At 47.2% G+C, this 15,703-nt stretch overlaps 1 protein-coding gene across 3 annotated transcripts in view; it reads right to left on the reverse strand.

The window, feature by feature from the left end:
• The window catches only part of LOC140196745 (uncharacterized protein C4orf54 homolog), a 59,781-nt gene extending 44,320 nt beyond the window's left edge, over nt 1-15,461 (reverse strand). The window contains exons 1-2 of one of the 3 annotated variants that reach the window (XM_072256467.1): nt 15,327-15,461; nt 9,968-14,258 (exon numbers count right to left, since the gene is read on the reverse strand). In XM_072256467.1, the coding sequence (XP_072112568.1) occupies nt 9,988-14,154 (4,167 nt within the window). In that variant the 5' untranslated portion in view covers nt 14,155-14,258; nt 15,327-15,461 and the 3' untranslated portion in view covers nt 9,968-9,987. Of the gene's footprint in view, nt 1-9,967; nt 14,259-15,300 lie in introns of all 3 variants that reach the window. The other 2 variants (XM_072256465.1, XM_072256466.1) reach the window with 2 other exon arrangements.
• Nucleotides 15,462-15,703: the final 242 nt, after the last annotated feature.

The following is a 15,703-nucleotide window of genomic DNA, read 5'->3' on the forward strand; positions in this document are numbered from 1 at the left end:
TACGGCATCTAAGGAGTCCTGGTATAAACTGAATCCAATACGCATCAGGGAGGAACCACACACAAAGGAAGAAGGCTGTGCATTTGGGAGAGGTCAAGCATCACAGCCCCAGGACAACACTTCAGGAGTTCGTCAGGGCAGTGTCTGAAGCTTCTTCATCTGCCTTGATCTTCTTCCTTCCATTACAAGATTATAAACTAAAGGTGTATGCTGATCATTACACATTGTTCAGTTCGATTTGCAGTTCTTCAGCAAATGAGGCAGGCCATGCTCGCAAGCAACAAGACCTAGACATCTTGCAGATATGGTTGATAAGCAGGAAGTCACATTCATGCCTTAAAAGTGCCCCAAAGTAAGTATTTCCATAAAAAGTAAACTTGACCATTGTTGCTGTTCAATGTTATTACCAAGTCCCCCTCCCATCAATATCCTGCGGCTCACCTCCCTGATTGCAAATTCTCCTGCATCAGCTAGGTAAATATGGTGTCAAGAAAAAGTCCCAAGCTACGTTCTCAGGGCGAATGACTCACTTCCTAATATCCCAAAGCCTTTCCACCATCCACCAGGAACAAACGACACAATACCTTCCACTTGCCTGAATTAGTACAGCTCTAACAGCACTCCAAAAACTCAACATCATCTAGGACAAAGCAGCACACTAAATTGCAACCTATCCACCACTCTAAACATTCATCCCTTTCACCATTAGTGCACTGTGACTGCAGTACATACGATATACAAAAATCTGCTGCAGTTACTGCCCTAGACTACATCAAACACTTCTTAAACCCACTATCTCTAAAACAGTAGAAGGCAAAGGCAGCCAGTGTACGGGAGCACCACTGCCTTACACGTTCCACTTTGAGTCACCATACACAACCCTGACCCGGAAAGATATTGCCAGTCCTTAATAATTCTACTATCCAAACCCCATCACTTACAACTCCAAGATTTTCCATTGGGGTCCAACCTCAGCAATTTTGGGGGCAGTTCCTGATTTCCGCTCACTCGTGTAGCCTGATTATGGAAATGGTTCCTTGCTCACTAAATAATGGAATTTCAGATTTCCAGAACTTACAGGAATGGCCGTGTAACATCTGTCCACCCAGTTCAATCGTTTGTTTCATTGTTGCTTTTGCCTGGATATGATTGCTACTGGCAAGATCAGCATTTATTGTCCAAGCTGCTGCAGTCCTTCTGGTGAATGTACTCCCACAGTGCTGCGCAGGACTGAGTTTCAGAAACACGAATCCCCTTGAATGGAAAAGCCTACAAAAAGTAGTGGATGCAGCCCAGCCCCATCATAGGTAAAGCTCTCCCCACCATAGAGCACATCTATAAGCAGCACTGTTGAAAGAAAGCAGCATCCATTATCAAGGACCTCCCACCATCCAGGCCATGCTCTTTTCTGGCTGCTGCCATCGGGAAGGAGAAACAAGAGCCTTAGGTCCGACTCCCACACCACCAGGTTCAGGAAAAGTTATTATCCAGGCTCTTGAAGCAGAGTGGATAACTGTACTCACCTTATCACTGAACTGATGCTACAACCTGTGGACTCATCTTTAAGGATTCTCTAATCACGTTCTCAATATTGACTACTTATATATTAATATTATTTTGTTCCTTTCATTTTTGTAATTGCACAACTTGATGTCTTTTGTACATTGTTTGTCTTTGTGTATAGTTCTTCATTATATTATGTTTCTTAGTATTTACTGTGAATGTCTGCAAGAAAATGAATCCCAGAGTAGCACATGGTGACATATATATACACACACTCTTTGATATTATATTTACTTTGAACTTTGACCCACTGCCAATGAAGGATTGGTGATGAGCTAGTAAAAGGTGGAGAGGATCTTTCAGGATACTGTATATGGCCTCCTTCTGTACTTATAAATGTTGCCAAAAGATCAATGAACAATAACATTTTTATCCGGGAGAAGCTCCATGGGTTGAATGGTCTGCTTCTCTGCAGTAAATACTTTGTTATTCACACAGTAATCAACAACTTTATTTCAAATGCCAACAACTGCATACTTGGCACATATTCCAATGTACATGATATTCAAAAGGGCAAATAGCTTGGAGTTATTTTCAGCAACATAACAGCCCTAAATATGACTTTCCCTTTATATTATATACAAGCTCACTGCTTTAAGTTACACAAAAATAAAATACACTGATGTATCGCGTGCAGCAACACAAGCGGGGATGTACGCAGGGGGTAATATAAACAGATCTATCAGTGAACCAGCCCAGGTAATAAACCAATCAAGACTATACCAATCCATTATTTGTGAAAGTAGAGTGCTAAACATCGAATGGCACTGCTCAAACTGACATGAAAAATAGGAAAGGTGAGTCATTTCAGACTGCGGCTGTGCATATACAAGCGACAGTCAAAGAGCAAGTCCCAGCTGTTCTTTGACTCTTCATCTGTAAAGTTACATACCTAAAAGTTCACCCAGTTAGTGGAACAAGATAGTAGTTCCATAGCATTGTATTCTTCCCCTGAAATACACAGTTACATGTTATTACTACATAAACCATTCTCATCTGTAGCACGTTACCTCTCCCTTACCTTAGCTGTTGGCTTACTTACAGCAACCAGACTTCATCAGATTACAGTTGCTCCCAATGCAAATGCAGCCAATGAACAAGCACATTCTGAGATGCACTGTCTTGATGAACAGCACATAATGATGTACCTCACTACAAGCTGGAACATCTCCCAAGCTTGCACTTTCAGGATATTTTCTCCAGCTTCAAAGGGGCTTTCTCAGGTTTCCCGTCTTTTGGATGGGAGGTAATAAGCTACACACATTACATACAATTGTAGCACAGAAGCAGATAAGGATGAGCAGAATGGAAGAGGACATCCAGCCCTTCAACCGACTCATTCATTCAAGGTCATGGCTGACTGTCTACCTGACATCATTTTCTTACTCTATCCTCATAACCCTCAATTTCCTCAGTATTCAGAAATTTATAGATCTCGAGACTGAATAAACAAAACAAGCTGAGCTGCATGGACCTCTGGAGTACAGAATGTCAAAGGTTCACCGTCTCTGATTGACAAATTTCTCCTTTTTTTCAGGAGGAAGGCTTGCCTCTTAATCTGAAACTGTATTTCTGGTCCTAGACTCATCAGCGTAGACAAACATCCTCCACTGCCAATTAGGTTTGTTGGTGATAGTCTTATTTTAATGGCTTTCTAGTTTTAATCTCTCCCACAAGAGGGAAAACCTTCCTTATTTCTACCTTATCAAATGCTCTAATAATCTAAATTTATGTGTTATTTTCTAGATAGTTAATCAACCTGAAACATTTTCTCTCCACAAATGCTGTTTCCAGTAATTTTTTATTTTTATTTTGGATTCCTAGACATTTTGGTTTTCCAAAATTGTAATGTAACTTTATTTGCTTTTAAATTCCAGGACACTTGGATTGAAACCAAAGATTCCATTGGCCTTTTAAGTCTGTGACTCTCTTCTCCCAACACTGTTGAGGATGGGGAGAATTAGAACAATTCACAATGGATACAGTGCTTCAGCCCAATGCCAATCATGGTGCCCAACCATCTAATCCAAATTTCCTGCATTTGGTCCATATGCCGCTAAGGCCCATTTGTGCATGCACCTGTCCAAATACATTTTTCAATGATACAACTGCACCTGTCTCAACCATTTCTTCTAGCATAAATCCGTTCCACATACTTACCACCCTCTGCATGGAAAAGTTGTTCCTCTCATCCTTTTCAAGTCTTTCTCCTCCCCTTAGTTTTCGACTTCCCTATTTTGGGAAAAAGACACCTACCACCCTACCCTTCGTGATTTTATAAGCCTTTATAATGCTATTCTTCATTCTTCTACATTTCAAGGAATAAAGACAAAGCTTGGCAAAACTCTCCCTTTATAACTTAGGCCCTCTAGTCTTCACAACACCCTTGTAGGTCTTTCCCATTTAACCATACCTTTCTAATAGCAGGAGGAACAAAACTGTGGATAGTAGTTCACAGTCATAGAGCGACAAAGCACTACAGCATAGTAACAGGAGGAACAAAACTGTGGATAGTAGTTCACAGTCATAGAGCGACAAAGCACTACAGCACAGTAACAGGCCCTTAGGCCTATCTCATCTGTGCCAAGATGTCTGGTCCCATCTGCCGACAAGTGGACCACTGCCCTCCACACCCTCCCCATACATGCACCTACCCAAACTTCTCGTAAACATTGCAACGGAACCCACATCCACCACTTCCGTTGGCAGCTCGTTTCACACTTGCACCAGCCTCTGAGTAAAGAAGATCCCCCTCAGATTCCACTTAAATATTTCATCTTTCACCCTGAATCTATGACCTGTAGTTTTAGTGTCACCCAACCTCAGTGGAAAATGCCTGACTGCATTTACCTAAACCTCAAGTGTGGCCTCACCAACGAGTTACACAGCTGCAATACAATGTCCTTAACATTTATACTCAATACTCTGAGTGATGAAGGTCAGCATACTAGATGCCTTTTTCACCACCATGTGACGCCACTTTCAACAAACTATGTTCTATTAGCCCTAGTCTACTCCCTCTGTTCCATTACACTCTCTAGTGCCCTACCATTCATAGTTTAAGTTCTATCCTAGCTTGACTTTCTACCTTGTTGGCATTTTATGTATATTTCATGATCATACACAATCACATTTCCTTTTCCAGTTTCAGATGTGGACGAAGTTGACAACATGGAGTTTACGATGATTTGTCTGCAGATTTTAGAACTGATAAATCTATACTGCTTTTATTGAAGAAATTATTGATTCATTATCTCGAATTCCAAAAAAGCAAAGGGCGTGAAGCGCAAAAGAACTGCTACTTCTTTTAAAGCGGAATGGCTTGATGAAACAGTAGAAACTGCTACACCGAAAGCTCATGAGGTCAAGAGCATGCAGCTACAAGAAATGTTTATGTACAATACAGAAACTGTGGCGTATTGTTGCGATGCAAAAGTTGCTGGAAAATTTGCCAGTGGGAAGAAGTGGAGTGATATTTGGAAACTTGACTTTTTAAAGCGCCATTTAGCAAGCAAATCACATGCGGATGGTGTGCAAAAGCTCTGCAAGAAAATCCTTCATTACCCACTACAGGCCTGCTACGTATGTTTTGAGAGAGCGCAGATGAACAAGAGCAAAAAGGATCAAACCCAGAGGAGATTAAAGTTCTTATTGACAGCGATTTGCTAGCTGTTAAAATGAATATCTCTATGTATAAAATTCAGTGCATACATGCTGTCGTCACTGAGCAGAAAATTGCACATCATAGGATTTTTGCGCACACTATTCATTACAAATTAGAGGGAGCAATGGTGAAGACTAATGCTATTTCTTTGTTCCCTCATTACTAACTCTCCAGCATCACTTTCCAGGAGTCCAATATCCACTCTCACCTCTCTTTTACTCTTTACATATTTGAAAAAGCTTTTATTATCCTATTTTATATTAATGGCTAGCTTTTTTTCATATTTCATCTTTCTAGGTTCCTGCACTTCCTTCAGTTCCTGCTCTAGACTTCTCAGTCAAGGTTAACATTCTTCCTGTCTTCAGAATGTAAAGCTTTGTAAAATAAATGCTGTATTTCAATGAAATCTCTCTCATTTTTCTAAAATCAAATACAGATCTAGTCTACTCAATACCTTCTCATATCGCCATACGGAATTGTCACTGCACTCTCTGCAGCATGTCCAGACATGATAGTATAGGTATGGTCTTGCCAGTACCCCTCACAATTGCATTAAGACACCTTTTCTCGTGTATCAAAATACTCTCATAATAAAAGCCACCATCCCATTCACCTTTCTACTTATTTACTCTTTCTGTGCATTGCCTTCAGTAGTATGAAACTAGGTCCTTGTGAATATGAACTGAAATCATTAAGACAGTGGTCCCCTACCTCCGGGCCGCAGACCGATACCGGGCCGCGAAGCATGCAGGGCTGTAGCGGTAGCCGGAGCGCACCCAGCACATCTTTAAGAAAACAAGCCAAAATAAACAAGCTAATTAATTAGGTGCTGCCCAGAAGCCAGTCTTCATTAGAGGAACTGAGGTGGAGAGGGTCAATAACTTTAAATTCTTCGGCATTAAGGATCGACGTTTCTCTCTCTGAAGTGTCAGAGGATCTGTCCTGGGACCAGCGTGTAACTGTCATTACAAAGAAAGCACAGCAGTGTCTATACTTTATTAGAAGTTTGTGTAGATTCAACATGTCACCTCGATCCTGACAGCCCTGTCTTTTCAGCCTGTCTGGGCTGGCGTTTAAATTGACCAAACAATGGAACAGCTAAAGGCTCCAGCGCCCTGGAAGGAGGAGTGAACATCGCATAGAGCAAGTGAAATCGGCAATCGCCTTTGATCTGGGCCGACATTTATGTGCTGGGCAGCACCTAATTAATTAGCTTGTTTATTTTGGCTTTTTTCTTAAAGATGTGCTGGGTGCGCTCTGGCTACTGCTGCACCCCTGCATGCTTCGCAGTAATGTATCGGTCCGCAGCCCAGAGGTTGGGGACCACTGCATTAAGACATAGGAGAAGAATTACGCCATGTGGACCATTAAGTCTGCTCTACCGCTTCATCATGGCTCATTTATCATCCCTCTCCACACCATTCTGCTGCTTTCCCCCTGTAGCCTTTTAACTCTCCTACTAATCAAGAATCTATCAATCCCCAGTTTAAATATATCCAACGATTTAGCCTCTACAGCCATCTGTAGCAATGAATTTCATATTCAGCACCCTCTGGCTAAAGAAATTCCTTCTCATCCCTGTTCTAAAGGGAAGTTCTATTCATAAGCATAGTACAAACTCTCACTATTTAACAAATAACCTGCTTTTCTGTTAAGTGCACTGAAATAGACAATCTCAGATTGTTCCCATCTGCCATGTTCTTACCACTCATTCAGCTTGTCTATTTCATCATGAAGCCTTTTTATAACTTCCTCCTCCACTACCCACAATAAAACTGGGTTTTGTATTATCATACAACTTCTACCTCCCCTGCATTTCCAATAGAAAAAAGCTGAAGGCAAGGTCAACATTGAATTAAGATGCCTTTGGAGCACAGGGATTAGCTAAAGTTCTGGGGTTGGTTTTAAATTTTAAGAGGTCACAGGATGTTTGACTCAGGTGAGTAACAACCTCCTGCAGGTTATTAACATCTTCAGACTTGAACCAATTCTAAGGCTTATTTGTAAGGTGTAAAAATTGAAGCTCCTGAAACAGTACCCCAGGAGAAGAGGAAACAATATCAGTTGGAGCACACAAATTAGAACTGACAGGGGTGAAGAGAGTAAGTAAAGTGTGATTGGGTGGGTGGGTGGGGGTGTTGAAACAGAGAGGCAGAAACACACACCTCACAAGGAACTGGCAATAAGCATGGCATTGAAATACTGCTGGCCCCTTCCTTCAAGGAAGAATGCAGCATGTCACTGTTGCAAATCCAATCACCTACACTTCAGAATTACAATCAGAGAAGTGCCTTTGTAAACTGTAAGCTAGGAGTTACAAAGGTTAGCTCGTTCAAGACCCCATTTGTGGTGACAGTGACCTAAAACCTGGAGGGATTCTTGCATTGTTACTAGAGTCATAAAGCAACACAGCATGAAATGAGGCCCTTTGGCCCAACTCATCCATGCCATCCATGGTATACCAGCAAGCTATTCCTGTTTGTCTGTGCTTGACTAAAATCCCTTTAAGTCCCTCCTACCCATGTCCTTATCTAAATGTGTTGAATGTTGTTATTCTATCTGCCTCATCCACCTTCTCTGGCAGCTCGTTCCAGTTACGCACCACCTTTGGCATGACAAAATTACTCTTAAGCAGACTTTTAAGTCTTTGTCCTCTTACCTTAAATCTATGCCCTCCAGTTCTTAATTCTCCAACCCTAGGTAAAAAAAAACTGTGTACATCCATCATATCCATGCCCCTTATGATTTTACACACTTCTATTAGGTTATCCCTCAATCTCCTACATTCAAGGAATCAAGCCTTAAACTTGACAAACCTCTCCCCATAACTCAAGACTCTCTAGATCTGGCAGCATCCTCATAAATCTTCTCTACACTCTCTCCAGTGTTAAGGATTTCTTTCTCACAACAGGGTGACAAAAACTGTGCATGATATTCCAGGTGAATCTCAGCTTTGTACCAAACAATCAAACTTCTATACTCAGCGCCCTGTCTAATGAAGGCCAGCAGGCCAAGCACTTTTATCACCTTCTTGTCTACTTGTGATGTTTCTTTCAGCAAACTGCATGCTTGTATTTAGAGCATAAGATGTAGGAGCAGAATTAGGCCATTTGGCCCATTGAGTCTGCTCCACCATTTCATCATGGCTGACTTATTTTCCTCTCAGCCCCAAATCTCCTGCCTTCGTACTCTGACTAATCAAGAATCTATCAAACTCTGACTTAAATACACCCAATGACTTGGTATCCACAACGGCCTGTGGCAACAAATTTCACAGATTCACCACTCTCTGGCTCAAGAAATTCCTCTCAGCTCCGTTCTAAATGGGCCGAATCTATTCTGAGGCTCTATCCTCTGGACCAGTACTCCTCCACGATAGGAAGCATCCTTCCACATCCACTCTATCCAAGCCTTTCAACATTCGATAGGTTTCAATGAGATCTTACCCCCCCCCACTCCCTATTCTTCAGAAATCCAGTGAGTACAGGCCCAGAGCCATTAAATGTTCCTCCTATGATAAACCTCTCAATCCCAGAATCATTTTCGTGAGCTTAGATCCTTCTGTTCCACAAAACTCCCCAGGGCTCAACCATTCTCTGTACAAGTCATACCCTGATTTAACTTTCCAAATGCAACACTTCACTTACATAATCACTTCCCGTGGTTATCTGCATGAGAACGGACAATGTCCGCACAGTAATGGCGCATGTCCATTACATAATGGAAAGTTGTAAAAGTTCTGAGCAAAGAAGCAAGATTTAATGGGATAGTAGGAGTGAAATCAGATGATTTGACAGGGGAAAAATATGGAAAAAGGGCACCAGCATGGCCATGTTCCTACCAATGCAGCACATCAGCCAAGTTTATCAAAATGCAACAGGTGGTATTATTTGCCCTATAAATGTAATTGTGTTCCCTTCAGAAGGTAATGGAAATATAATTTATATGTTGAAGAACATTAAATATTATGGCATGTCTATTAAGGAACTATTTCTTCTGATGAATGGACAGAGCAAAGGGGGCAAAACCTTTAAAATAAGAGCCTGATCATTCTGAAAGCTATCAGAAAGCTCTCCTTTCATATCTGAGTGAGCAGACAAGACCATGTTTTATTGTCTCAACCAAAGTTACGGCACCTCTGGCACTGCAGCACTTTCTCAGTACCACCTAGAATTCTGTATTCATCTCTGGAGCAGTGGTCTCAGTCACCTCCCCTGTGTCAGGTCCAGTTGTTCTCCTCAGACAACATCACCCTAAAACACAAACTCAGATTCTACATTCAGTTTGTTGACACTCAATTGTAGACCCTTCCATTACATCCAAAATCTCAGGCTACTGGGTTGACGTGTCTACTGGGTGAGGAAAAGCTAATTCCAATTAAATACTGGGGAAATTTAACTCATTTTCTATGGCGTCAGTCAGACATCAATTCCTTGGCTAACAGCTCCGTCCCTCTCCCTGACAACTAACAGAAACGTGATCAGATTGTTCATAAACTTAATGTCTGACCCTGAGTTAAGTTTCAGAGCACATCAGCAAGATAGCTTATTCTCGCTTCAGTAACACTGCTTAACTTCTAGACTATCTGTAAATTTATTCTGATAACCCCCCCCCCCGGTGATTTTTTTTTCATTTAAAATATATTAATTAATTTAGCCAAAGGTTTCGGACTCAAAAAAACAAAAACAGAAAACAAAACATTCGGCAAGGTGAAAGGTGTCTAACCAACTGACTACTTACGCGGGGCGTGGGACGAGTCCTCATCTGTGCTCGACTACAAAACTCATGGTCGTTCCATCAAAGGAAGGAGGGGCGATGATCCGAGGTCCCTGCTGGGAAGTGATGCTGATAACGGGTTTCGCCTCCGACGGCCCCTTACAAACTCTGCCCGTCGTAGTCTGGCCGCTGGTTATGGATTTTCCCGTTGGGAAGTAATAAGGACTCTCCAAGTACTGGGGCTCGGTTTGAGGCTTCGGGACACCACTGCCTTTGCCGGCCTCGCTGTATTCTGTATCCGGGGCGGGTGGAAGGGTGGGCAGCATGGTTGGTGGCGGCAGGAAACCAGGGTAGATCATGTAGGTGGGTCCGTAGGTGCCAGGGTTGATTGCAATAGGTGACATGGGCACTGGCATAGAGGCCACCGGTTGTTGAGGCAGCGGGAGATCCACGTATTGACCGGTCTCTGGGTCGTAGAGCCGCCTACGGGCGGGCTGCACTGGCGTGTCCACCAGGTAGTACTGGCCGGTGGCGGGGTCCAGCAACATCCTCCGCTGGGTCTGCGGCACTGGGAAATAAGGCATCGAGGGGCTGTCCATCAGAACGGGCGGCACCGGTTGTACCTTCCCCGGGCTGAGCGGCGGCGTGAGGCGGACGAGCTGAGCTTGCTGGTGCTGGTAGACAACAGGAGGCGACGGCTCGCGAGCTGCGGCGGGCGGCTTCTTCACCGGGATGGTCAGGTAGTTCTCGTGCTCGGGCGGCGGCGGGGGAAGGGGTGGCTTCTGCTGGGATGCCGCCTTGCTGGTCTTCTCGCTCTCCTCCTGAGCCGGACGTGGCTGCGTGTGCGACAGGCGAAAATCTGGCGGCGACCCGACCACAGCCTTCCTGCCGGCGGCCAACGGCGAGGGCTGCGGGGCTACCGGCGCCACGGCGAAGAGTTGCGGCATGACGCCCCGGGCAGCCCCGCCCGCCGCTGGCAGAACGGAAGGGAGAGACGGTGGCGGTTTGGGTGGGTCGCGGTCCTGACATCGGGCGGCGGCGACCACCGGAGCGGGCGGTGGCTTGACAGCCGCGCGCGTCGCCTCCTTGGAGGGAAGGTGTTCCTGCTCGGCCCGGGCTGGTCCACCGCCGCCCGGCGTGACAACCGCACTCGAGCTCGACGACTCCTCGCTGGCAATTAGTGACAGCACATGACTGCCCGCCAGGGACCCGGGCCCCGGGCCCTTTTCGTTCTTGCGCCTCCATTCGTTGTTGTCGAAGACATAGAGCTGCTCCATGCTCCGGACGGCCGCTGTCAGCTTCTCTAGCGCCAGCTGGTTGCTACTCGCCGCCCTGGCGCTGCCTCCTCCTCGCTTCTCGGCCGCCGGCGGACTCCCGACCGGACCCCGGCTGCCCGCCGCCTCGTGGAGTGGAAGGCGCCCGGACGCCCTGTGCACGAAGACCGAACCGCTCTTCATGGCAGGCTCAGCGTCCTCGACCTCGGGCCGGACCCCAGGCAGCTCCTTCCTGCTGACTGCCTGGCACTTGATGACGATGGGCAGCGGGGCTCCGCCGCCGCCCCCGCCCCCGCCCCCGCCCCCTCGCTGCTCGGCCGCCGGCTCGACGCCTGGACTCGGATCCAGACCACCGCCGTCTAGCGTCATGACATGGTAGGAGCTCTTGACCAGCTTCCTCACGTCCCTCACCTGGTGGATGGGCGCCTGCAGCTTGTGGATGTTGTCGCGGACATCGCGCACAGTAAAGGGCGGCGCGCGCACACGGCCATCGTCCGCGCGCTCCCCGCCCGCCGCCGGACACCTGCCATCGCTCGTCCCCTTGCTGGGGCCGCCGGTGCCGCCCGTCAGTTTGGGCGTCAGCAGCTTAGCGATGCTGAACGGGCTCTGCCCTGCGCCCTTAACGTTCCTCAGTCGGATCTTGATCTCGGGCGACCTGGAAAGTATGTCGCCATCGCCACCCGCCGCCAGGATTTGCTCACCCTCCGTCATCGTGTTTTTGACATTGGCCGCCAGCGATTCGCTTCTGCCGCTACCGGGAGCCTTATGGATGCTGGGCACGAAGAGGTGAGACATTTTAGTATCTTTGCAGAGCGGGTGGCCACCAATTTCCGCACGGACGCGCTGCGCCGGCTTGTTGCCGGGACCGGGCGTTTGCTGCTCACCCTCCTTCCACGATCTGAAAGCGCTGTGCTGACTCCGTTGCAATGTGCCCTTGCACCCGTCTCCGGACTCACCTGTCGTCAGCCGGGCGTTACTTGGCGCCGAAGGGTGGTCACAGGGTGCAGCTTCTCCGGCGCTCTCCACCGGGACGGGGGAAGTCTCCACGCTTCCGCCGGAAAGCCTGTTGGAATTCGGTTCCACCTCACGCTGCGGCGGAGGTGCCTTAGGAAATTCGGCGGCAGATGGACTCGTTCGACCGGCGAACGATGTGTCAGTAATCTCCCCCCGCTCCATCTTGAGCTCCTGTTCGAATTGCATTTTCTTCCAGATGACATTTTGCAAGAGATTGGAGGCGAACTTGGATTTCTTCTGTGCGCCATCCATTGCCTCCGCTGTCTTGCTGATCCCCCTAGTGCTTTCGCCTCCCTCCTCCCTTGGCGTGCACTCGGTAACCTCATCGGCGCAACGCGATCCGACCACACCTCGGGCCAACTCCACTCGCCTTTCGCTCTCTCTCCTGCCTGAGATGTGCTCCTTGACATCGTATCTGAAGTTTAAGGTCTCAGTTAAAGTTATGACCCTGGATCCAATCTGTTCAAATTTCCCGGACAGATGCAGTTGCTTTTTGGAGGGTTGCTTGTCCGCCGGGATTCCATGCTTCGCGTTAACGGGAGTAGGAAGGTGCGTTGATTCTTCGCGTTGGTTTCCGCTTCCTTGCCTAACGTCTGATTTTGCACTTTTGGTCGGAAACTTAACCTGCCCTTTCTCGCCCGCAGTGTTGCGGCACTTGAGGTCGATGTAAGTGGCGCAGCGGTTGAGCGCAACGATCTCGTCCGACGACTGCTCGGTGGATGTCCTGCAGTCGGCGCTAAAAGTGTCGAGATATTCGTCACCGGCGCAAGCAAGGCTGCGGAAAGTCCGAGCCGTCAAAGAGCGCACTTCCTTATCCGCGTCGTCCAACTCGCTGACAGCACTCGAAGTTCCACTGGAATTTCCAAAGGCTTTCCAAATGGATTTAGTCCCGGCGCTGGGAGGGACACTGCGGTGAGAATTTACATCCTTTGTGTCATCTCCCACTGTTTGAGATTTGGTCTTATTTTCCACCGTGCACTGATTCCCCGATTCCAAGAAATTGGCGGCGGGCGAGTTTCGCTTTTCTTGGGCTCCGCTCCGTTCGCCTACGGCGTGGGAATCCGCCTGAATAGACAAGTGAAGCCGTTCGCCAGAATCCTCGCTCTCAGGCCGACTTTTCGGCGGACGAGTGTCCCGGACACCGGTAACTGGCCGGGTGGGGGAGACGGCGCTAGAAGCCGGCGGCAGATCTCCGGCGCAACTTGTGCCCAGAGGGGTCCGGCAACTTTCCTCGGATGCGTCGCTCTCGAGAGAGCTGCTGTCTCTGCAGGAGTAACAGGCGCTGCTCTCCTCCTCATCCCAGCCGGCACCGAGCTCGCATTCGCCATCGTGGTCCAGTTCATAGAGCTGAATCTCATGGGTGCTGATGTAATGTGCTTCGTCTCTGCTGCACGGTTGCATATGGTCCCACAGCAACACGCCGGAGGAGGAGCTCCCGTCTGGTTCCGAGTTCGAGACCTGTCCCTTAGACCCCGCTTGCGACCCCAAGCACGAGCATAAATCTTCCGTGCCAGCATCGCCGTTGCTCGGCGGATATTCTGCACATTCGCTGAAGCTCTCGTAGAAATCTGAGTAGCCGACGGCCGTGTCGTAACCCGAATGGTCACTCTCGTCCACCGCGTCGGCGCTGATTCGGCGAGGGGCGCCCGAGGTTTGCCCCTTCCTCACCATGCTACCCGCCTCCGAATTCGCTCCGGACACTGAGCCCCCTCTGCTGTTCTCCGCGCCCTTTCGCCGCTCCCTTTCTTCCCGCCGCCGCCTTGGCGCGCCGCCACCGTTTGCTGTCACGCCGCCAGAAGTCGGGCTAGGACGAGCGGGCAGCGGGGCTCCCAGTGCCCGGGGCAGACTCTTGCCGGTGCTAGTGTCCGCGCCATTCACGGGAGCGCTCCGAGCCGCCGCCAGTGACAAATGAAGGCGAAGCATGAGCCAGCCACGGGCTGCACAGTCCCAACAGTCAGGTCACCACCCAGACATTTGGTCAAATGTCTCCACTCCCCAAGCCGACATCCCACCGAGCACAGGACTTCCTATAGAAAGAAGAAGAATTTAATTATTGGAATACTGATCTTATCAAGAATAACGCCTGCTGAGTTACTTTATGCCAAAATCTTAGATGCATTATCAATATGGGCTTTAACAATATTATGTTTTAAAATAGCTGTGCAGAGTTGTGCAAAAAATGAAGTTTTACATTTTACCTTGGCACGCCTGGAATAGTACAGTTTGGTCTCTGTTGAATGGGGGAAATTGGACAGTCAGTTCAGTATGGCCCGAATGGCCTTCCGTCCTGTGATCCTGCACAGCTAATAATGCAATTCAAATTTCGGAGCAATCGCGTCTTCCGCTCAGAATTTGGACAGGACACACAGTTAAGAGTCTGGTGACAATGGTGGGGCGAATTCTTTGGTCCTTCCCTCCGCTCTGCCTTCAACTTCCGTTAGTGCGAACTGAATCTCTCGCCGGCGCTCTGTGCTGTTGAGGATTCGTTTGATCGCATCGAATCCAAAGGGGAACTGATTCCGAAGTTCTATTGCAAGTTTTTTTTTCCGGGCACTTTCAAATGGAACAATGCTCGCAAGCGCAGTTCAGGGTTGTCTAAAATAAGCCTTGGACCCAAGCGAAGCATTACAACAGAAGCGTTTCTACAAATTAAAATAAATTGAATCTATATGCTCACCATGTTTTAAATAGCCGGATATTTGTCGATTAATTGTCACCGTGGCTAGTTTTGATTCCCTAAATGCTATTCGGGCTTAATTATAACATCCGTGACCTCCGCAGACCAAGCAATTCATTGTCTGCCAACACAATACCTCATCAAATGTGTTCCCGAGTTGTTACAATTTAGTTTCAAGGTATCCATTTTATTAAACAGCAAACTACAATAATACAATCTAAATCCCTGAAATTCATCAATCGCAACTGAGGGCGAATAGCTAATATTAATGCCAATTACTATCTAATTGTGAACAGTAAGAGGTTATTTTACCTTTGATTAACAGTAGTAACGGAATGCTATCCTGGACATCTATCAATCAGATACACATGATACTAATCAGAAATACACACCATGTCTGATCGAGGGAAAAACTCACAGTGCCAATACTGAGTGCCGTTCGCTTGTGGCTGGGCATGAGTCCATTGCCTCCGGCGGATGCGAGCTGAGGTGGACCGTCAAATAAGTTCCACTCGGAGTTTCGCTTGGTTTTTGTTCGCGGCGCTTCATTGAACACTCTCACTGGGTCAGAACCAAAACTATTCATAGGCTATGCGTCAGTTATGCCGATTGAATAAAGTACTATTTTAAACTAACCATTACACTCGCTCGTTATGAGAATAAGATGGGGAAGGGAGGGGTGGTCGAGAGGGTCCTGCCAATGGGAAACTAAGTCGGGATGAAACAGGCTTCTGATATCAATGTTTGAAATCGATAGAATAAACCGGACCGAAAATGCAGCCTTGAGTTCCAGTC

Source organism: Mobula birostris, chromosome 4 (genome assembly GCF_030028105.1).
Source record: "Mobula birostris isolate sMobBir1 chromosome 4, sMobBir1.hap1, whole genome shotgun sequence".
NCBI classification, from domain to species: Eukaryota; Metazoa; Chordata; class Chondrichthyes; order Myliobatiformes; family Myliobatidae; genus Mobula; species Mobula birostris.